This window comes from Giraffa tippelskirchi, chromosome 2 (genome assembly GCF_054371585.1).
Source record: "Giraffa tippelskirchi isolate mGirTip1 chromosome 2, T2T-mGirTip1v1.2.pri, whole genome shotgun sequence".
NCBI classification, from domain to species: Eukaryota; Metazoa; Chordata; class Mammalia; order Artiodactyla; family Giraffidae; genus Giraffa; species Giraffa tippelskirchi.
In genome coordinates, this window is record NC_137276.1 from 151,636,152 (window position 1) to 151,659,886 (window position 23,735).

The window sequence follows — 23,735 nt, forward strand, 5'->3', positions numbered from 1 at the left end:
GCCACAAGGGAAGTATGTGTAGAAGTTGTCCCAAACCACGGTGCCTGCTGACCTCCTTGACCTGCGCTGCTGTGTCCCACGCAAAGGTCACACTCTTCTCTTTCCAGCCCACAGCCTCTTTGACTCTGCAATTCCCTTTAGTTAAGAGAGAGGGATGTGGCAGTGTAGGGATGGAGCAGGGTGTAGATCTGTATAAAGTGCTGGGGCTGAGATCCTAACCTTCCTGATCTGACCACTTCCCTGAGGAATCTCCCTCCCCTATTGGCTGATGTCCCTGCATCTATGTTCTACCCAGAGTCTCATCTCCTTAAAGGGACCAGCCCAAGGCCCCACTCCTGCTCACTCAGTCACAGGGCACAGAGTCCTCTCTGAGTTCGTAGAGCCCTTGCTGTTGGCATCACTTGAAGTGACATTTCATCAGAACTTCTTGGTGAGCCAGGCTCAGGGCACTTGGTTCTGCTGCTGGAAAGTTGTGTGAAATTGACCCTCTGTTTGCCTGTTTGAAGATGAAAGGGGCTGGAACTACACCTCTGGGCTGATGTTTCAGTTCAGTTTGATTGCTTTTTTCAGTCTAAACTACTTGCTAGTGTCTGTTTCTGCTTCTTATCTATATTTCATGTTTCTGTCACAACCTAGAGCATAGAGTGCTAGGGCTTGAGGAAGACTTCAGAAATTTGTTTCTGAGTTATTAACTGAATGAATACCAAGATCTTACAACAAACATGTTTTTCTATGGGGCAAAGAAGAACTGGGTGATCTAGTTCAAATTTAGATTGAAGATTAAGCTCACTATCTTTAAGATATCACTTCTCACCAAATTGATCTATAGATTTTACACAATCCCAATCAAAATCCCAGCAAGGTTTCTTGTAGAAATTGACAACTGATTCTAAAATATATACAGAAATGTAAAAGATATAGAATAGCCAAAACAACTTTAAAAAGGAAAAACAATGTTGAAAGACTCAAACAATGTGATTTTAGACATTGTAAAGCTACAGAAATCTAGGATAGTAAAGTATTGATGTCAAGATAGAAAACTAGATCAATTAAACAGAATAGAGCATCCAGCAATAGATGCACATATATAAATAGTCAATTGGTGGAAAAAGAGTCTTTTCAACAATGGTAGTAGAACAATCATTAATTTGCACAAAACTGAACTTTGATTGACACTTCATAGCAAATACAATAAAAATCCCTCAGAATGGATCAGAGACCTAAGTGTAAAACTTAAACTATAAAACATCTAGGAGAAAACATAGGAGAGAATCTTTGTTATCTTTAAACAAATATTTATTACACATAACACCCACAGTATGGTCTGTAATTTAAACAACATTGGATTTCATAAAAATTAAAATCCTCTTCTCCTAAATAGATACTCTAAAGAGAATAAAAAACTAAGCTACATACTGAAGGAAAATATTTGCAAATTACATATCCAATAAATGACTTTTATCCAGAATATATTTTTAAAAAACTCTCAAAACTAAATAGTAAGAAAACAATGAGCAAAAGATTTGAACAGAGACTTCACCAAAGAAGATATATTGATGGCAAGGAAGCACACAAAAAGATGCTCAACCATTAATCACAGCAACTTAAAACCTCAGTAACATGCTACTACACACCTATTAGAAGGCTTAAAATGAAAAAAGATTGACAGTACCAAGTGTTGGTGAGACGTGGAGCAAGTGGAACTTTCATATACTGCTATGGGAGTATAAGATGGTATAACCATATTAGAAAAGAGCTTAGCAATTTCTTTAAAAAGTTAAACATGCACCTGCCATATGACCTAACCATTACACTCTCAGGTATTTACCCAAGAGCAATGAAAACATATGTCTGCAAAACGATTTGCAGACATCTTCAAAGCAGCATTAGCCCCTCAAAAGTGGAAAGAAACCAAATATACATTAAGAGGTAAAACCATATGTAAACTGGGGTACATCCAAACAATGAAACTCTACACAGCAATTGAAAGGAATACACTATTGCTACACAAAGAAACATGAATGTGTCTCAAAATAATTATGCTAAGTGGGAGAAACTAGACCAAAAAAAAAGTACGTGCTACATGTTTCTTTACGGAATTCTAGAAAATTCAAAATAATCTATTGTAATAGAAGATCAGTGATCACTTGGAGAGCTGTAAAGGGATGAGAGGTACAAGAGAAAGGTAATAAAAAGAAACAGGAGGAAAATTGGGGGGATAAAAGAGGTGTTCATTATCTTGATTGTGGTGATGCTTTTACAGGTGTGGACATGTGTCAAAATTTACCAAATTGTATACTTTAAATACGTGCAATTTATTATGTCAATTATACCTCAATAAAGCTGTATTTTTTTCAATAAAGCTCTTTTAAAAATTGTTTAAGGCTTCTTCCCAGAAACTTTAATAAACTGCAATGTATATTTCCAAGCATAAACCCTAGCAATCCTAATTTTACAGTTCTAGGCCAGGACCCAGAAGTCTGCATTTGACCCAAGCTCTTCAAGCAATTCCAGTGCAAGTTGTCCCTAAACCACCCTTCATGAAACACTGATCTAGAGAGTAAGGATTTCTAGAACAATATTGTAATTAGAATGCTTGTTTCTGGGGAAAATAAGTAACTTTTCCTACTAGGGTTGTTATATCTTTCTGTGTTATGCCTCCAGAGCACTCATATTCCATTACCATAACATATATTTAGCATATTATTAATAGTTCAAAGGCAAAATTAAAGCATATCTTTCCCCCCATCTTACCTTCATATAAATTAAAATTAACTACATAATCTTGTTACATTTCCTGGCAGAGGCCTACAATTTAAATCAAGAACTTAGGTCTCTTGGTCATGACTGAAAACTGATGTGCTAGTTTTCCAATCACACTTCTTAGTTTATCTTTTTTCCACATCTTATGACGCACATCCACCCGCACATCCTCCTGACGAGCTCACGATCAGAGAAGACACAGAAGGAGTGTAAAATGGTTTTGTTACTGCTAAGTCTCTGAGGACAAAGTTATCTTTCCACGTGTATATAATTTTCCTCATTAAACAACAAAAATTGTTGCCAGTATAAATGATAAGAGATAGGTTTTTCACATGAAACTAGCATTCCTTAACCTTAGCAACATTATCTGAAAGAAATATTGGAACTCAATGGATAAAGCTTGTTTTGGATTTTTCCTATCCAATATCACTTGAAAAGACAATGTGAAGGATAAAGCCTATTCAAAGATGATTTTTAGTGATTAAAGGGAATATAGTGAATAACATCTGTGAAAATGGTGTAGGGATAAAAAACCTCCAAAAATTCTTTCCTCAATGAAAGCATGTAAAAAATTTGCAAAAATAGCCACAATATTTTCAGAATACTGGAAATTAAACAAAGGGTTTAGGAGAGACTTAGTTCAGGAAGACTGGATGAATCTCAGTATGACCAGTGAGTTTTGTGGTGTTTTAGTTACCCTAGTCCCATTCTACTCCTTTTTCTTAGTGGCAGCCTTGGAAACCAACAGCCTGTAATCATGGTGAAAATTAGCAAGCTGGCAGCTCTAGGAAGGGGCAGAATGGGGACCCCCTTCAAAGTCTCATTCCCAGAAAACTGTCATTATTTGATTGTCTGGGGGTTCCTTGGAATATCCTACTTGCAAGGCTGTCTTTATTAACCGACTAAGAGCTTCCTCAGTGTGAAAAGCCTTTTCCCCAGGGCCCTTTGAGAAAATATCTAGAGGTGATTATTTAATTTCTTGGCTGCTTGAGGCACTGGATAACAGCTGGGGCAAAAATAAGATAATCAAAAAGTTAAAGGAAAAACATAAGTATCCATAGTGGTTTTGAAAAACTCCAAATATTCTGGAGATTCTAGAAGGCCATTGTACACATGCCAAGGGTTGTGCACACACTCAGGAAAAATCTTAGAGAAGACGTTATGCTCTCACCTCAGCTGATTTTGAGACTTTGCACAAAAAATAAGTGAAGGCTAAGGAAATTGCCACCTGTCTAACTTAGTATTAAAGTTGGGCTCTAAAGTGCACACAGAATCCCTTGGCAAAGACTGGAATGTTTATTGATTTCAGGTGTTTAAGAAAACCTCTGCCCAATCATGAACCAAGCAGACTTCAGTGACCACACATGACAATGAATATGGATTTATAGAATTATTTCATAAACATCACTAAATAAACCACAGACAGCAATAATAGCAAACACTGGAGATAGAGGAGAATCTGATTTCCAGAGTTGCCACATTAGGTCATTTTAAATGTCCAGTTTCCAAAGAAAAATTATGATGCATACAGAGAAATAAGAAAACATAACCCATACACAGGAAAAAAAAAGGAGTCAATAGAAACTGTCCCTGAGGAAGCCAAGATATTGCATTTTCCAGACCAAGACTTTAAATCAACTTAAAAATGTTTAGAACGAAAGGAAACCATACATAAAGAACTAAAGTATGAAAACAAACTCTCATCAAATAGAGAATATAAAGAGAGAGAAATTATACTTTAAAAGGACCAAATAGATATTTTGGATTGAAAAGTATAATAACCGAAGTGAGAAATTCACTACAGTGATTCAATAGCCGATTTGAGCAGGCAAAGAAAGAATCAGAGAACTCATACATGGGTCAACTGAAACTACCCAATTTGAAGAATAGAAAGAAAAAGAAAGAAAAAAATAAGCAGAGCTTCAAAAGCCTGTAGGACACCAAAAAGCATATCAACATACACCTAACAGGAATCCCAGGGGACGGAAAAAAGGACTGAAAAATTAATACTTGAAGAAATAATGGCCAAAGACTTCCAAAATTCGAAGAAAAATGCTAATGTACACATCCAAGGTGATCTAAAAAACGCGTCAGAAATAAAAACTCAGAGACCCCCACCTATTCATAATATGATCAAACTGTCAAAAGACAAAGAAAGGAGAGATAGCCAAGATGGCAGATTAGGAAGACCACGAGATCACCTCCTTTCATGACTACATCAAAATTACGACTATTTGTAGAGCAACTACTGATAAGAAACACCTGAAGATTAGCAGAAAAGGTTATCTACAACTAAAGATATGAAGAAGGAACTAAAATGAGATAAGTAGGAAGGGCAGAAAAGCAGTAGAGTTAAAATCCATACCCACTTGGTAGACAACCCACAAACAAGAGGATAATCACAATTGCAGAAGTTCTCCCCAAAGAGCAAGGGATACAAGCCCCACATTGAGCTCCCTAGCTCAGCAGTCCTGCACCAGGAAGATGAGCCCCCAGAGTCAATGGCTTTGAAGGCCAGTGGGGATTACTTTTGGGAGAGTTAGAGGGCACTAGAAAATAGAAACTTTATTCTTAAAGAGCATGTACAAAATCTCACATGCCCTAAGACCCAGGGCAGAAGAAATAGTTTGAAAGAATCCTGGGTTAGACCACTTGCTAATCTTGTATAACTTCCCAGAGAGGTAGGAAGAAACTAGGAACTCCCTGGGGATACAGGTGCTGGCAGCAGCCATATTTAGGAACTCATTCTACCATGAGGATACCGGTGCTGGCAAGTGCCATTTTGGAATCTTCCCTCTAGATGATTGGTTCTGGGAAACAGCCCCACTCACCAGCAGGCCTGATGCCCTAAGACCCCATGAATCCCCAGGCATTCAGGGACCGAGCCTCATCTACCAGAGGGCCTAGGACTCAGACCCACTCACTAGTGGGCCAGCACTAGTCCTGGGAACCCTGGAATCACAAAGCCAACTGCACCAGGACCTAGTACTGCTTGCCAGCAGGCAAGGAGCATCCTCTGAGGCAGAGCCTGGCAGCCAATTGGGATGGGGGCCAGCCCTGGCTACAGGTATGCTTACAGTAGTCAGCCTCACCACAACAGAAAAGTCCATACAGCTCACAGAGGAGGCAGTCATAGAGCACACCACTCTGGTGATCCAAGAGAAGTTGCGCCCCATAGAACATCTCCTACATAAGGCCACATCTCTGACATTGGGAAACATAAATGATAGAATATATAGAAATAAAAAAAGAAAGTTAGGCAAAATGAGGTGACAGAGGAAACTGTTCCAAATGAAAGAACAAGAATAAAACCTTAGAAGAACATTAAGCAATACTTATTACTTATTTAACCAATAAAGAGCTCAAGGTGATGATAATAAAATGCTGTGCTGTGCTTAGATTGCTCAGTCATGTCCGACTCTTTGTGACTCCATGGACCATAGCCCACCAGGCTCCTCTGTCCATGGGGATTCTCCCAACAAAAATACTGTAGTGGGTTGCCTTGCCCTCTGCTGAATGAGCTAAAAAATAAATGAACATAGACAGTAATTTTTAAAGAGTTAGAAAATATAAAGAACTAAGCAGAGTTAGACAATACAATAACTAAAATTAAATATACATTAGAAAGAATCAACAGTAGATTAGATGATACAGAGGAGTGGATCAGCAAACTGGAAGACAGAATACTGGAAATCACCCAAGCTGGCCAGAAAAAAGAAAAAGAATTGTAAAAAATGAGGATAGTTTAAGAGACCTCTGGAACAACATCAAGAATATTAACATTTGTACTCCAGGGGTTCCAGAAGAAGAGAGAGAGAAGTTGGAGACATAATAGCCTAAAACTTCCCTAACTTGGGGAACATTTCATGCAAAGATGGGCTCAATAAAGGACAGAAATGGTATGGACCTAACAGAAGCAGAAGATATTAAGAATAGGTAGCAAGAATACACAGAAGAACTGTACAAAAAAGATCTTTGTGACCCAGATAATCACGATGGTGTGATCACTCACCTAGAGCCAGACATCCTGGAATGTGAAGTCAAGTGGGCCTTAGGAAGCATCACTACGAACAAAGCTAGTGGAGGTGATGGAATTCCAGTTGAGCTATTTCAAATCCTGAAAGATGATGCTGTGAAAGGGCTGCACTCAATATGCCAGCAAAAATGGAAAACTCAGCAGTGGCCACAGGACTGGAAAAGTCAGTTTTCATTCCAATCCCAAAGAAAGGCAATGCCAAAGAATGCTCAAACTACCACACAATTGCACTCATCTCACACGATAGTAAAGTAATGCTTAAGATTCTACAAGCCAGGCTTCAGCAATACATGAACTGTGAACTTCCAGATGTTCAAGCTGGTTTTAGAAAAGGCAGAGGAACCAGAGATCAAACTGCCAACATCCACTGGATCATCAGAAAAGCAAGAGAGTTCCAGAAAAACATCTACTTCTGCTTTATTGACTATGCCAAGGAGTTTGACTGTGTGGATCACAATAAACTGTGGAAAATTCTGAAAGAGATGGGCATACCAGACCACCTGACCTGCCTCTTGAGAAACTAGTATGCAAGTCAGGAAGCAACAGTTAGAACTGGACATGGAACACCAGACTGGTTCCAAATAGGAAAAGGAGTACGTCAAGGCTGTATATTGTCACCCTGCTTATTTAACTCATATGCAGAGTACATCATGAGAAATGCCAGGCTGGATGAAGCACAAGCTGGAATCAAGATTGCCAGGAGAAATATCAGTAACCTCAGATATGCAGATGACACCACCCCTATGGCAGAAAGCGAAGAAGAACTAAAGAGCCTCTTGATGAAAGTGAAAGAGAAGAGTGAAAAAGTTGGCTTAAAGCTCAACATTCAGAAAACTAAGATCATAGCATCCGGTCCCATCACTTCATGGCAGATAGATGGGCAAACAGTCAAAACAGTAGCTGACTTTATTTTTCTGGGCTCCAAAATCACTGCAGATGGTGATTGCAGATGTGAAATTAAAAGATGCTTGCTCCTTGGAAGGAAAGTTATGACCAACCTAGACAGCATATTAAGAAGCAGAGACATTACTTTGCCAACAAAGTTCCATCTAGTCAAGGCTATGATTTTTCCAGTGGTCATGTATGGATGTGAGAGTTGGACGGTGAAGAAAGCTGAGCACCACAGAATTGATGCTTTTGAGCTGTGGTGTTGGAGAAGACTCTTGAGAGTCCCTTGGACTGCAAGGAGATCCAACCAGTCCATCCTAAAGGAGATCAATCCTGGGTGTTCATTGGAAGGACTGATGTTGAAGCTGAAACTCCAATACTTTGGCCACCTGATGCGAAGAGCTGACTCATTTGAAAAGATCCTGATGCTGGGAAAGATTGAGGGCAGGAGGAGAATGGGACGACAGAAGATGAGATGGTTCGATGGCATCATCGACTCAATGGACATGGGTTTGGGTGGACTCTGGGAATTGGTGATGGACAGGGAGGCCTGGCGTGCTGCAGTTCATGGGGTCACAAAGAGTCAGACACAACTGAGCGACTGAACTGAACTGAACTGAACTTGGGGAAGGAAACAGACATCCAGGTCCAGAAGCACAGAGAGTCCCAAACAAGATGAACCCAAAAATATCCACACTAAGGTAGGTTGTAATTAAAATGGCAAAATTAAAAGCATCAAGGGGAAAGCAAGGAACTAGTTACATGAAGTTGCAAGATACAAAGGTAATACACACAAATCTGTTGCATTTCTATACACTAACAATGACCTATCAGAAAGCGAAATCAAGAAAAAATCTAATTTGCAATTGCATCAAGAAGAATAAAATACCTAGGAATAAATCTAACCAAGGAGAGAAAACTATAAGACATTGATGAAAGAAATTTAGGATAACACAAGCAAATAGAAAGTTATACCATGCTCACGGACTGGAAGTCAATATTGTTAAAAATGACCATGCTCCCCAGGGCAATCTACAGATTCAATGCAATCCCTCTGAAAATACCAATGGCATTTTTTTCACAGAAGTAAAAGAAATAATTCTAAATTTGTATAGAAACAAAAGACCTGAATAGCCAAAACAATCTTGAGAAAGAACAAAGCTGATAGTATCATGAGCTGTGATTTCAAACTATACTACAAAGAGACAGTAATCAAAAAATGTAGTAGTGGTACAAAAACAGACACACAGATCAATGGAACAGAATAGAGCCCAGAAATAAACCCACACTTATGTAGACAATTAGCCTATGACAAAGGAGGCAATAACATACATTGGGGAAAAGACAGCCTTTCCAACAAATGGTGTTAGAAAACTGGACTGCTACATGCAAGGGAATCAAAATTAACTACTTTTTCACACCATGTACAAAAATAAATTCAAAATAAATTAAAGACTTAAATGTAAGACCTGAAGCCATAAAACTCCTGAAGGAAAACATAGGCAATATATATGTATTTTTGCCCATGCTATGTGGCATGCAGGATCTTAGTCCCCTGAACAGGGATTGAACCTGTGCCCCCTGCAGTGGAAGTGTGGAGTCTTAACCACTGCATTGCCAGTGAATTCCCAGACAGTATACCTTTTTCATATATTGTGGCAATATTTTGTGTATAGAAATACTGAACTACTATGCTGTGCCTCTGGAACAAACATAGTTTGTAGGTCAATGACCCTTTAATTAAAAAAAAGAGAGAGAATCTAGAAAGCAGCAAGAGAAAAGCAATCTGTATCATGCACATATTTTTAAATAAGTAAATAGCTTAACTCTTATTATAAACTATGGAGGCTACAAAATAGTGGGATGACAAAAGTGCTTTAAGTAAAAGACTGTCAACCAAGAATTCTATATCAATGGCCAACTGATTTTCATCAAGCCTGCCGTCTTAATTCAGGCTGCTATAACAAAATACCATATCCTGGATGGCTTATAAATGACTGAAGTTTCTTTCTTACAGTTCTGGAGGCTGGAAGTCTGAGATAAGGGTGCCACCCTGGCTGAGTTCCTGTGAGGATCCACCTCTGGGCTGAATATTGTTGACTTCTGATTGAGACAATTGGGTCTGGGTGATTGGGTAGGTGAGATCATGTATAGGGACATACACACAATTACAAAACCCCTACACAATCTAAAGCAAGCACAGGTGCTTCCAGGTACTATGAAAATGTGCCCACAGTTATTTTCTAGGCAAATCATTTTCTTTAACAATATCCCCAATTTCCACACCTCCACACTGATTCCACACAAAGCTGGAATCAGTATACTCCCCAGACTGAAGTCAGCAAGGGTAACCTTACCTTTAATATTGTTTTGTTGTTTCATCAATAATTTACTTATTTCTGAAAACCAACAATCTCTGATTTCTTTTGAAGTTGCCTGCAATTACAGATAAGAAAATACTGAATATCATCACCTAGTACATTAATTGGACAGGACTTTTGTTCTCTGGGTGACTTTTAGAATGAGATAAAATATACTTGCTGAATTATGGGAACATGATAGGGAAAGAAGAGAGACACCTATGGGAAAGGCATGAATTTTACCTGTAGGATGTATTTTTCAAGTCCATTTTGGTTGGCAATTTCAAACTTTCTGTTGCTCCCCCTTCCAAGTTGGCGAATTGAAAGTGTCATCAGCTATTGTAAAGAAAGAAGAAAATTCTCGATGCCATCTCTTCCAATTTAAGAATTATCCCTGTCTATCACTCCAATTCTTTCTACCCTTGATTTCTGTTCTTCCATCTTTATTCTAAGTGTTTTATTGTTTTATGTTAACAACCCCAAGGAACATAAAACACAATCTTGTGTCATTTATCTTGTCTGTTTCAGAGGACAACACAGATTATATCATTCCACAGGCACAGCTGTAGCCTTCAACTTTAAGCAAAACGGTGATCTCTCCTTTAATACCTGAGTATTTCACAAATCTCTACATAATAGTAACTGAATTAGTGTCCACTATGAAACATAAATAAAAAACACTATGAATAAATTAACAATTTTAATCACAAGAGCATGTATGTGTATATGTGATAGCTAGCTATGAAATATTTCTCATACAAGCAAGAGGCAATGCTTGGTGTGGACATGGGTCCCTAGACCCCCAGGATCAGGTGTTGCCTACATTTGTATGAAAAGATGCATGGTTGAGAAGATGAAATTCAGCCCATGCTCTAATCTCCAAGAATTTCGATCCTCTGCCTGGACAAAAGAGGGTACTTTTTAATTAATTTGTCCAGATAGGGTGCCATAGGGTCCCTTTTCTCTACCCAGTACAAAGGCAATCTGTGCCAGCCCTGGGCCTATCTAGTGACTGATTACAAGCTCTGACTCTGGAATCAGACCTGGGTGGATTCTCGCTCTGTTTGTGGCATCTGACAAGTTAACCCGCCTCTCTAAGCTTCAGTTTCTTTATCTATAAAGTAAAGATAACAATATTTCTCTCCACAGGGTTGTGCTGACTCCCAAGTGCAACAGGACACCTTTACCTTCATCGACTTCTTAAAGCTGTAGTGAGGGGACAGGCCCTGGTCACTGGGCACCATGTGTGTCTTACAGAACACTATTCCCTGTTCAAATAGATAGATTTGCCTCTGGCTGGGCTTGAATCGAATTAAATCCTTCATTTTATAACGATCTTTGTGAACTGTCCAAACGTTGAAAGAACCATGCATCAACAATTTGCCGAGTTTTCCAATATCATCCTTTGGGAAACACAGATACACACAAAAAGGAGCTGTTAAATTACTTGATAAAAAAGAAGCTGTCAAATTGCAGAGCATGCTTATTTGACGTTTATCATCTTACAAGTGCCAGTCAGGCTAGTCTGTCACTTACCAAAACTACAATTTTATGAGCTTCAATGAGCATGGCGTCATTCAGTTAATAAGGAATAGTGCAGCAGTATAAGGTAATAAACATAAAGCATGTTAGAAACACTTTGAACTAAAGGTATTGGTACTCTGATACTTTTATCTTATAGTTAATTTTAGCTAGCAGAATTCCATTTCCTTCTTTGTTTTGGATATGACACTACTTAATAAGGGCAAGATATTAATATTTTAATTATGTTTGGGAGAGCCAGTATTTTTGCTGCAGTATGGATCTTTGGTAATCTTTGGGTTCCATCCTAATTCAGATGTATTTTAACATCTGCCTCAGCAACATGAGAACATAAGAACATAAGATTTGTTCTGAAAGAGAAAGCTTAGGATGACCTAATCTTTATAACATTGTAAAGAAAATGGTAATTACATTCAACTCTGCATTTTGGGCTTCCCTAGTGGCTCAGTGGTAAAGAATCTGCCTGCCAATGCAGGAGACGCAAGTTCGATCCTTGAATCGGGAAGACCTCCTGGAGTAGGAAATGGCAATCCACTCTAGTATTCTGGCCTAGAGAATTCCATACGCAGAGGAGCCTGGCAGGCTACAGTCTGTGGGGTCACGAAACAGCTGGACACAACTTATCAACTAAACAACAACTGCATTTTTCAGAGTGAGTGAACGGTGTAAACTTAATCCCAAATGACAATTTTTTTGGGGGGGGCGGTGTCTAATCTTTTTGCTTCTAAGGCACACACTCACTATGATGCCTCTCCTTCCACCATCAAATGTCTGGGTGAAAGTCCAAATGAGGTGATCCTGTCTTCTCTGAGCTCTCTCTAAAAGTAGCGGAGTGTGATGAGCTAGAAATGTGGTATTTATAAAAAACTATATCACTAAAGTAGATAATCAAGAATTTATTTTGCTGAATCAAAACACCAAAAGAAAAAATTATTTGAATCAGACCAGGACAGAGATATTTCCCTGTGTTATATCTAGCTAAGATAAATCCTCACAATTAAAAAGTTATTATTAGATATAATGTACATTATGTACTCTTAAATGCAGAGTACATCATGTGAAATGCTGGGCTGGATGAATCACAAGCTGGAATCAAGATTGCTGGGAGAAATATCAACAACCTCAGCTATGCCACTTTAACAGCAGAAAATGAAGAGGAACTAAAGAGCCTCTTGATGAAGGTGAAAGAGGAAAGTGAAAAAGCGGGCTTAAAATTCAATATTCAAAAAACAAAGATCATGGCATCTGGTCCTATCATTTCATCACAAATAGATGGGGAAAATGTGGAAACAGTGTCAGATTTCATTTTCTTGGGCTCCAAAATCAATGCAGATAGTGATTGCAGCCATGAAATTCAAAGACACATGCTTGTGGGAAGAATAGCTATGACAAACCTAGACAGTGTATTAAAAAGCAGAGACATCATAGTCAAAGCTATGGTCTCTCCAGTAGTCATGGACAGATGTGAGAGTTGGACCATAAAGAAGGCTGAGTGCTGAAGAATTGATGATTTTGAACTGTGGTGTTGGAGAAGACTCTTGAGAGTTCCTTGGACAGCAAAGAGATCAAACCAGTCAATCCTAAAGGAAATCAACTCCAAATTTTCATTGAAAGGACTGGTGCTAAAGCTGAAGCTCCAATACTTTGGCTGGCCACTTGATGCAAAGAGCCGAATCATTGGAAAAGACCCTGATGCTGGGAAAGATTGAGGGCAAGAGGAGAAGGGGATGACAGAGGATGAGATACTTGGATGGCATCACTGAGTCAATGGATAAGAGTTTGAGCAAATTTTGGGAGATAGTGAAGGACAGGGAAGGCTGGTGAGCTGCAGTCCATGAGGTCATAAAGAGGTCATGTCTGACTTAGCGACTGAACAACAACAACATCATGTACCATTAAATAGGCATTAAAAAATATTATGTATATTGAACTGTAAATACCTTTTAAAAATGACTGCACATCTTAAAGTCTAAAATAAAAACTTCAAGGCAATGAATTCTAGTCATTTTTATGGTGTGTGTGTCATAATTTCAGTACTGTTTTCCTCTTTTCCCTTTATAAAATTTACACATGGTAAATGTGGTGAGTGAAGTCCTCACTGAGGAGTAAGAACCCCAGTCACAAGGCCTTCTCTCCTAAAAGCATGATGTTCCTGTTGCAGGTTGCACAAACTCAGCACGAACTAAGACAGGTGGGTGATGGGCTCATAAGGATCTGTGAGAAGTAACTCACTCTATCCACATACTTCCCACGCCTACTTAAATGTAACCACTCCAGCCCTCAGTGATCGCTGTCTTCTTTTACAACCATTTAATTTATATTACTCAGACATATATAGTGCCTATTTTACATAGACATATAAGCATATAAATATGTTTAGTTAAGGCTGGCAAAAGGAGGTGTTTAATGACTGCCACAGGAACAACTGTATTCAGTAGTTTCAATTTAAAAATTGATTTATACTCCATCTCATTTCAAAAATTAGATCAGTTCAGTTCAGTCGCTCAGTTGTGTCTGTCTGACTCTTTGCAACCCCATGGACTGCAGCATGCCAGGCCTCCTTGTCCATCACCAACTCCCAGAGTTTACTGAAACTCATGACCATGTCTTGAGTCAGTGATGTCATCCAACCATCTCATCCTCTGTCGTCCTCTTCTCCTCCTGCCCTCAATCTTTCCCAGCATCAGGGTCTTTTCAAATGAGTCAGCTCTTCGCATCAGGCGGCCAAAGTATTGGAGTTTCAGCTTCAACATCAGTCCTTCCAATGAATAGTCAGGACTGATTTCCTTTAGGGTGGACGGTTTGATCTCCTTGCAGTCCAAGGGACTCTCAAAAGTCTTCTCCAACACCAGTTCAAAAACATCAATTCTTCGGCACTCAGTTTGTTTATAGTCCAACTCTCACATCTATACATGACTACTGGAAAAACCATAGCTTTGACTAGACGGACTTTTGTTAGCAAAGTAATGTCTCTGCTTTTTAATATGCCATCTAGGTTGGTCATAACTTTCCTGCCAAGGAGTAAGCATCTTTTAATTTCATGGCTGTAGTCACCATCTGCAGTGATTTTGGAGCCTCCCAAAATAAAGTTTCTCATTGTTTCCATTGTTTCCCCATCTACTTGCCATGAAGTGATGGGACCAGATGCCATGATCTTAGTTTGCTGAATGTTGAGCTTTAAGCCAACGTTTTCACTCTCCTCTTTCACTTTCATCAAGAGGCTCTTTAGTTCTTCTTTGCTTTCTACCATAAGGGTGGTATCATCTGCATATCTGAGGTTATTGATATTTCTCCCGGCAATCTTGATTCCAGCTTGTGCTTCATCCAGCCCAGCATTTCTCATGATGTACTCTGCATGTAAGTTAAATAAGCAGCCTTCACGTACTCCTTTCCTGATTTGGAACCAGTCTGTTGTTCCATGTCCAGTTCTTATAAAATATATATTTTCTGTCTGTCTATGTAAAATAGGCAGACAAAATAACCAAGGAGATTAGGGTGAAGAAAAAAATAGAGCTTAAAACAATAAGATGAAGAAGATGTACATAAAACATATACAATAAAGCCATGTGAACTTGCTGCAGACTAGGCTCTGATCTAGCAGGCAGTACACAGGGAAATATGGAGAGCTATACAATTCATTAATTCTGAAGACTTATCCAAACCAGTTTTTCAGGAAAAGCACATCAACTTGTTAACAAGATATAAAAGAAATTTCTCCCATGGGTCTTCATAAAGGATCACTGTGTCAAATGCTGAGCCCACTGCAGTGAACCTGGACTCCCTGCATTGGGAGTGCAGAGCCCCACCCACTGGACCACCAGGGAAGCCCTGGCACAGCTTTTTGTTTTAAAATTAATTTATTTAATGGGAGGCTAATTATTTTACAATATTATGATGGCACTTGTCATACATTGACATGAATCCGCTATGGGTAAATATGTGTCCCTCCATCTTAAAACCCACTCCCACCTACCTCCCCACCCCATTCCTCTGGATTGCCCCACAGTACCAGCTTTGGGTGCCCTGCTTTATGCTTCAAACTTGCTCTGGTCATCTGTTTTACATATGGTAATATACACGTTTCAATGCTATTCTCTCAAATTATCCCACCCTCACCTTCTCCCACAGAGTTCAAGTCTGTGTTTTACATCTGTGTCTCTTTTGCTGCCTTGCATATAGGATCATCATTCAGTTCAGTTCAGTCACTCAGTTGTGTCCTATGCTTTGCGACCCCATGGACTGCAGCAATGCCAGGCCTCCCTGTCCATCGCCAACTCCCGCAGTTTCCTCAAACTCTTGTCTACTGAGTCGGTGATGCCATCCAACCATCTTATCCTCTGTCATCCCCTTCTCCTCCTGCCTTCAATCTTTCCCAACATCAGGGTCTTTTCAAATGAGTCAGTTCTTCCCTCAGGTGGCCAAAGTATTGTAGCTTCAGCTTCAGCATCAGTCCTTCGAATGAATAGTCAGGACTGATTTCCTTTAGGATTGACTGGTTTGATCTCTGTGCATTCCAAGGGACTCTCAAAAGTCTTCTCCAACACCACAGCTCAAAAGCATCAATTCTTTGGCTCTCTCTTTCTTCAGCTTTCTTTACAGTCCAACTCTCACATCCATATATGACGACTGGAAAAACCACAGCTTTGACTAGATGGACCTTTTTCAGCAAAGTAACGTCTTTGCTTTTTAATATGCTGTTTAGGTTTGCCATAGCTTTTCCTTCAAGGAGCAAGAATCTTTTAATTTCATGGCTGCAGCCACCATCTGCAGTGATTTTGGAGCCCCCCAAAATAAAGTCTGTCACTGTTTCCACTGTTTCCTCATCTATTTGCCATGAAGTTATGGGACCAGATGCCATGATCTTAGTTTTTTGAATTTTCAGTTTTAAGCCAGCTTTTTCACTCTCCTTTTTCACTGTCATCAAAAGACTCTTCAGTTCCTCTATGCTTTCTGCCATAAGGGTGGTATCATCTGTGTATCTGAGGTTATTGATATTTCTCCCAGCAATCTTGATTCCAGCTAGTGCTTCATCCAGTCCAGCATTTCTCATGATGTACTCTGTTTCTCCAAGCCAGGCTTCAGCAATACGTGAACCGTGAAATTCCAGATGTTCAAGCTGGTTTTAGAAAAGGCAGAGGAACCAGAGAGCAAATTGCCAATATCCGCTGGATCATCGAAAAAGCAAGAGAGTTCCAGAAAAACATCTATTTCTGCTTTATTGACTATGCCAAAGCCTTTGACTGTGTGGATCACAATAAACTGTGGAAAATTCTGAAAGAGATGGGAATACCAGACCATCTGACCTGTCTCTTGAGAAACCTGTATGCAGGTCAGGAAGCAACAGTTAGAACTGGACATGGAACAACAGACTGGTTCCAAATAGGAAAAGGAGTACATCAAGGCTGTATATTGTCACCCTGCTTATTTAACTTATATGTAGAGTACATCATGAGAAATGCTGGGCTGGAGAAACACAAGCTGGAATCAAGATTGCCGGGAGAAATATCAATAACCTCAGATATGCAGATGACACCACCCTTATGGCAGAAAGCGAAGAAGAACTAAAGAGCCTCTTGATGAAAGTGAAAGAGGAGAGTGAAAAAGTTGGCTTAAAGCTCAACATTCAGCAAACTAAGATCATGGCATATGGTCCCATCACTTCATGGGAAATAGATGGGGAAACAGTGGAAACAGTGTCAGACTTTATTATTTTGGGTTCCAAAATCACTGCTGATGGTGATTGCAGCCATGAAATTAAGAGACGCTTACTCCTTGGAAGGAAGGTTATGACCAACCTAGGTAGCATATTTAAAAGCAGAGACATTACTTTACCAACAAAGGTCCGTCTAGTCAAGGCTATGGTTTTTCCAGTGGTCATGTATGGGTGTGAGAGTTGGACAGTGAAGAAAGCTGACCGCCGCAGAATTGATGCTTTTGAACTGTGGTGTTGGAGAAGACTCTTGAGAGTCCCTTGGACTGCAAAAAGATCCAACCAGTCCATCCTAAAGGAGATCAGTCCTGGGTGTTCATTGGAAGGACTAATGTTGAAGCTGAAACTCCAATACTTTGGCCACCTCATGTGAAGAGTTGACTCATTGGAAAAGACCGTAATGCTGGGAAGGATTGGAGGCAGGAGGAGAAGGGGATGACAAAGGATGAGACGGTTGGATGGCATCACCGACTCGATGGACATGGGTTTGGGTAAACTCCGGGAGTTGGTGATGGACAGGGAGGCCGGGTGTGCTGCGATTCATGGGGTTGCAAAGAGTTGAACAGAACTGAGTGACTGAACTGAACTGAACTGAACTCTGTATATAAATTAAATAAGCATTTTGACAATATACACCCTTGACATACTCCTTTCCCAATTTGGAACCAGTCTATTGTTCCATAAACAGTTCTAACTGTTGCTTCTTGACCTGCATACAGATTTCTCAGGAGACAGATCAGGTGATTTGGTATTCCCATCTCTTGAAGAATTTTCCACATTTTACTGTGATCCACACAAAGGCTTTGGCATAGTCAATAGAGCAGAAATAGATGTTTTTATGAAATTCTCTTGCTTTTTCGATGATCCAATGGGTGTTGGCAATTTGATCTCTGGTTCCTCTGCCTTTTCTAAATCCAGCTTGACCATCTGGAAGCTCACAGTTCACATACTGTTGAAGCCTGGCTTGGAGAATTTTGAGCATTACTTTGCTAGCATGTGAGATGAGTGCAATTGTGCAGTAGTTTGAGCATTCTTTGGCATTGCCTTTCTTTGGGATTGGAATGAAAACTGACCTTTTCCAGTCCTGTGGCCACTGCTGAGTTTTCCAGATTTGCTGGCATATTGAGTGTAGCACTTTCACAGCATCATCTTTTAGGATTTGAAATAGCTCAACTGGAATTCCATCACCTCCACTAGCTTTGTTCATAGTGATGCTTCCTAAGGTCCACTTGACTTCACATTCCTGGATGTCTGGCTCTAGATGACTGATCACACCATTGTGATTATCTGGTGATTATATTTGAAGATCTTTTTTGTATAGTTCTTCTGTGTATTCTTGCCACCTCTTCTTAATATCTTCTGCTTCTGTGAGGTCCATACCATTTCTGTCCTTTATTGAGCCCATCTTTGCATGAAACGTTCCCTTGGTATCTCTAATTTTCTTGAGGAGATCTCTAGTCTTTCCCATTCTGTTGTTTTCCTCTATTTGTTTGCATTGATCACTGAGGAAGGCTTTCTTATCTCTCCTTGCTATTCTTCGGAACTCTGCATTCAAATGGGTATATCTTTCCTTTTCTCTTTTGCCTTTTGCTTCTCTTCTTTTCATAGCTATTTTTAAGGCCTCCTCAGACAACCATTTGGCCTTTTTGCACTTCTTTTTCTTGGGGATGGTCTTTATCACTGCCTCCTGTACAATGTCATGTCATAGCTCTTCAGGTACTCTGTCTCTCAGATCTAATCCCTTGAATCTATTTCTCACTTCCACTGTATAGTCATAAGGGATTTGATTTAGGTCATACCTGAATGGTCTAGTGGTTTTTCCTACTTTATTCAATTTAGTCTGAATTTGGCAATAAGGAGTTCATGATCTGAGCCACAGCCAGCTCCTGGTCTTGTTTTTGCTGACTGTATAGAGCTCCTCCATCTTTGGCTGCAAAGAATATAATCGATCTGATTTCCATATTGACCATCTGGTGATGTCCATGTGTAGAGTCTTCTCTTGTGTTGTTGGAAGAGGGTGTTTGCTATGACCAGTGCGTTCTCTTGGCAAAACTCTATTAGCCTTTGTCCTGCTTCATTCTGTATTACAAGGCCAAATTTGCCCGTTACTCCAGGTATTTCTTGACTTCCTACTTTTGCATTCCAGTCCCCTATCATGAAAAGGACATCTTTTGGGGGGGTTAGTTCTAGAAGGTCTTGTAGGTCTTCATAGAACCGTTCAACTTCAGCTTCTTCAGCATTACTGGTTGGGGCATAGACTTGGATTACTGTGATATTGAGTGGTTTGCCTTGGAAACAAACAGAGATCATTCTGTCGTTTTTGAGATTGCATCCAAGTACTGCATTTTGGACTCTTTTGTTGACTATGATGGCTACTCCATTTCTTCTAAGGGATTCTTGCCCACAGTAGTAGATATAATGGTCATCTGAGTTAAATTCACCCATTCCAGTCCATTTTAGTTCATGGATTCCTAAAACGTCAATGTTCACTCTTGCCATCTCCTGTTTGACCACTTCCAATTTGCCTTGATTCATGGACCTAACAGTCCAGGTCCTATGCAGTATTGCTCTTTACAGCATTGGACTTGACTTCCCTCACCAGTCACAGCCAAAACTGGGTGTTGTTTTGCTTTGGCTCTGTCCCTCATTCTTTCTGGAGTTATTTCTCTACTGATCTCCAGAAGCATATTGGGCACTTACTAACCTGGGGAGTTCATCTATCTGTGTACTATCTTTTTGCCTTTTCATACTGTTCATGGGGTTCTCAAGGCAAGAATACTGAAGTGGTTTGCCATTCCCTTCTCCAGTGGACCACATTTTGTCAGAACTCTCCACCATTGGATCGTTACCATCTTTCTAAATTCCATAGGGGATAGGGATATGCTTCTCTGAGTGACAATCCCACTGCAGAAGTTGAGCACTCAGTGGAGTTCATGCATGAGTGCTAAGTCGCTTCAGTCATGTTCAACTCTTTCCAACCCTATGGTCTGTAGCCATCCAGTCTCCTCTGTCCATGGGATTTTCCAGGAAAGAATACTGGAGTGGGTTGCCATGCCCTTTTCCAGGGGATTTTCCCAACCCAGGGATCGGACCCACATCTCCTGTGTCTCCTATATTGGCAGGCAAGTTCTTTACCACTAGCACCACCAGGAAGTCCTAGATTCCATCAGTTCAGTTCAGTCGCTCAGTCGTGTCCGACTCTCTGTGACCCCATGAATTGCAGCACGCCAGGCCTCTCTGTCCATCACCAACTCCCGGAGTCTACCCAAACCCATGTTCATCGAGTCGGTGATGCCATCCAACCATCTCATCCTCTGTCGTCCCCTTCTCCTCCCGCCCCCAATCCTACCCAGCATTAGGGTCTTTTCCAGTGAGTCAACCTTTCGCATGAGGTGGCCAAAGTATTGGAGTTTCAGCTTCAACATCAGACCTTCCAATGAACACCCAGGATTGATCTCTTTTAGGATGGATTGATTGGATCTCCTTGCAGTCCAAGGGACTCTCAAGAGTCTTCTCCAACACCACAGTTCAAAAGCATCAATTCTGCAGCGCTCAGCTTTCTTCACCGTCCAACTCTCACATCCATACATGACCACTGGAAAAACCATAGCCTTGACTAGACGGACTTTTGTTGGCAAAGTAATGTCTCTGCTTTTAAACATGCTATCTAGGTTGGCCATAACCTTCCTTCCAAGGAGTAAGCGTCTCTTAATTTCATGGCTGCAATCACCATCAGCAGTGATGCTGGAGCCCAAAAAAGTAAAGTCTGACACTGTTTCCACTGTTTCCCCATCTATTTCCCATGGAGTGATGGGACCAGATGCCATGATCTTAGTTTTCTGAACGTTGAGCTTTAAGCCAGCTTTTTCACTCTCCTCCTTCACCTTCATCAAGAGGCTCTTTAGTTCCTCTTCACTTTCTGCCATAAGGGTGGTGTCATCCGCATATCTGAGGTTATTGATATTTCTCCCGGCAATCTTGATTCCAGCTTGTGTTTCCTCCAGCCCAGCGTTTCTCATGATGTACTCTGCATAGAAGTTAAATAAGCAGGGTGACAATATACAGCCTTGACATACTCCTTTTCCTATTTGGAACCAGTCTGTTGTTCCATGTCCAGTTCTAACTGTTGCTTCCTGACCTGCATACAGGTTTCTCAAGAGACAGGTCAGATGGTCTGGTATTCCCATCTCTTTCAGAATTTTCCACAGTTTATTGTGATCCACACAGTCAAAGGCTTTGGCATAGTCAATAAAGCAGAAATAGATGTTTTTCTGGAACTCTCTTGCTTTTTCGATGATCCAGCGGATATTGGCAATTTGCTCTCTGGTTCCTCTGCCTTTTCTAAAACCAGCTTGAACATCTGGAAGTTCACGGACAGCATTTGTGTTTTTCTTTCTGACTTACTTCACTCTGTATAATAGGCTCCAGTTTAATCCTCCTCATTAGAACTGACTCAAATGGGTTCCTTTTTATAGCTGAGTAATATTCCATTGTGTATATGTACTACAACTTCCTTATCCATTCATCTGCTGATGGACACCTAGTTTGCTTCCATGTCGTGGCTATTGTAAACAGTGCTGTGATGAACACTGGAATGTATGTGTCTCTTTCAATTCTGGTTTCCTCAGGGTGTATGCCCAGCAGTGGGATTGCTGGGTTGTACTGCAGTTCTATTCCCAGTTTTTTTAAAGGAATTCCACACTGTTCTCCATAGTGGCTGCACCAGTTTGCATTCCCACCAATAGCGTAAGAGGGTTCCCACTTCTCCACACCCTCTCTGGCATTTATTGTTTGTAGACTTTTTGATGACAGCCATTCTGACCAGCGTGAGATGATCCGTCATTGTGGTTTCGATTTGCATTTCTCTAACAATGAGTGATGTTGAGCAACTTTTCATGTGTTTATTAGCCATTTTTATGTCTTCTTTGGAGAAATGTCTGTTTAGTTCTTTTGCCCAATTTTTGACTGGGTTGTTTGTTTTTCTGGTATTGAGTTGCATGAACTGCTTATATATTTTGAAGTCTAATTATTTGTCAATTGTTTCATTTGCTATTATTTTCTCCCATTCTGAAGCCTGTTTTTTCACCTTTCTTATAGTTTCCTTCATTGTGTAAAAGATTTTAAGTTTAATTAGGTACCATTTGTTTATTTTTGTTTTTGTTTCCATTACCCTGGGAGGTGGGTCATAAGGGGTCTTGCTGTGATTTATGTCAGAGAGTGTTCTGCCTATGTTTTCCTCTAAGAGTTTTATAGTTTCTGGCCTTACATTTAGATCTTTAATCCATTTTGAGTTTGTTTTTGTGTATGGTGTTAGAAAGTGTCCTAGTTTCATTTTTTTATGTGTGGTTGACCAGTTTTCCCAGCACCATTTGTTAAAGAGACTGTCTTTTCTCCATTGTATATTTTTGCATCTTTATCAAAGATAAGGTGTCCATAGGTGTGTGGATTTAACTCTGGACTTTCTATTTTGTTCCATTGATCTATATTTCTGTCTCTGTGCCAGTACCATACTGTCTTGGTGACTGTAGCTATGTAGTATAGTCTGAAGTCAGACAGGTTGATTCCTCTAGTTCCATTATTCTTTCTCAAGATTGCTTTGGCTATTCAAGGGTTTTTGGATTTCCATACAAATCATGAGACTGTTTGTTCTAGTTCTATGAAAAATACCATTGGTAGCTTGACAGGGATTGCGTTGAATCTATAGATTCCTTTGGGTAGTATACTCATTTTCACTATATTGATTCTTCTAATCTATGCACATGGTATATTTCTCCATCTATTTGTGTCATATTTGATTTCTTTCATCAGCATTTTATAGTTTTCTATACATAAGTCTTTTGTTTCTTTAAGTAAATTTATTCCTAAGTATTTTATTATTTTCATTGCAATGGTGAATGGGATTGTTTCCTTAATATCTCTTTCTGTTTCTCCATTGTTAGTATATAGGAATGCAAGGGATTTCTGTGTATTAATTTTATATTCTGCAACTTTACTATATCTATTGATTAGCTCTAGTAATTTTCTGGTGGTATCTTTAGGGTTTCCTATGTAGAGGATCATGTCATCTGCAAACAATGAGAGTTTTACTTCTTTTCCAATCTGGATTCCTTTTACCATCACAGCTTTTAAAAGCAATTCTAAAAGAGGCCCGAAAAATGGGGAAGCAGGAAACAACCCAGGTTATACTCTCTGATGACCTGCAGAGGGTGGGTGATGTTAACTAAGCTGTCTGCCAAGCATGGGCTGTAGAGGCTGAAGAGGCCACTCCTGGCAGCAATGTTTTTGTCCTTTACAACCTCTACACTTCTCATCCCTCCCACAGCCATGGCTGTGATTGAGCAAAGGATGTGAATCCAGAGATGGGCTAGCCCCTGACCACAGAGGCCCGGTGTAAAAACGATGTGCCAGATGGCCAATCTGATCCCTGTGAGAACTG

At 40.0% G+C, this 23,735-nt stretch overlaps 1 protein-coding gene across 1 annotated transcript in view; it reads right to left on the bottom strand.

The window, feature by feature from the left end:
* Positions 1–23,735, bottom strand: part of MCF2L2 (MCF.2 cell line derived transforming sequence-like 2) — a 255,566-nt gene that overhangs the window by 16,504 nt on the left and 215,327 nt on the right. The window contains exons 23-25 of the mRNA XM_081571158.1: positions 11,235–11,450; positions 10,291–10,383; positions 10,045–10,123 (exon numbers count right to left, since the gene is read on the bottom strand). Of these exons, the coding sequence (XP_081427284.1) occupies positions 10,045–10,123; positions 10,291–10,383; positions 11,235–11,450 (388 nt within the window). The remainder of the gene's footprint in view (positions 1–10,044; positions 10,124–10,290; positions 10,384–11,234; positions 11,451–23,735) is intronic.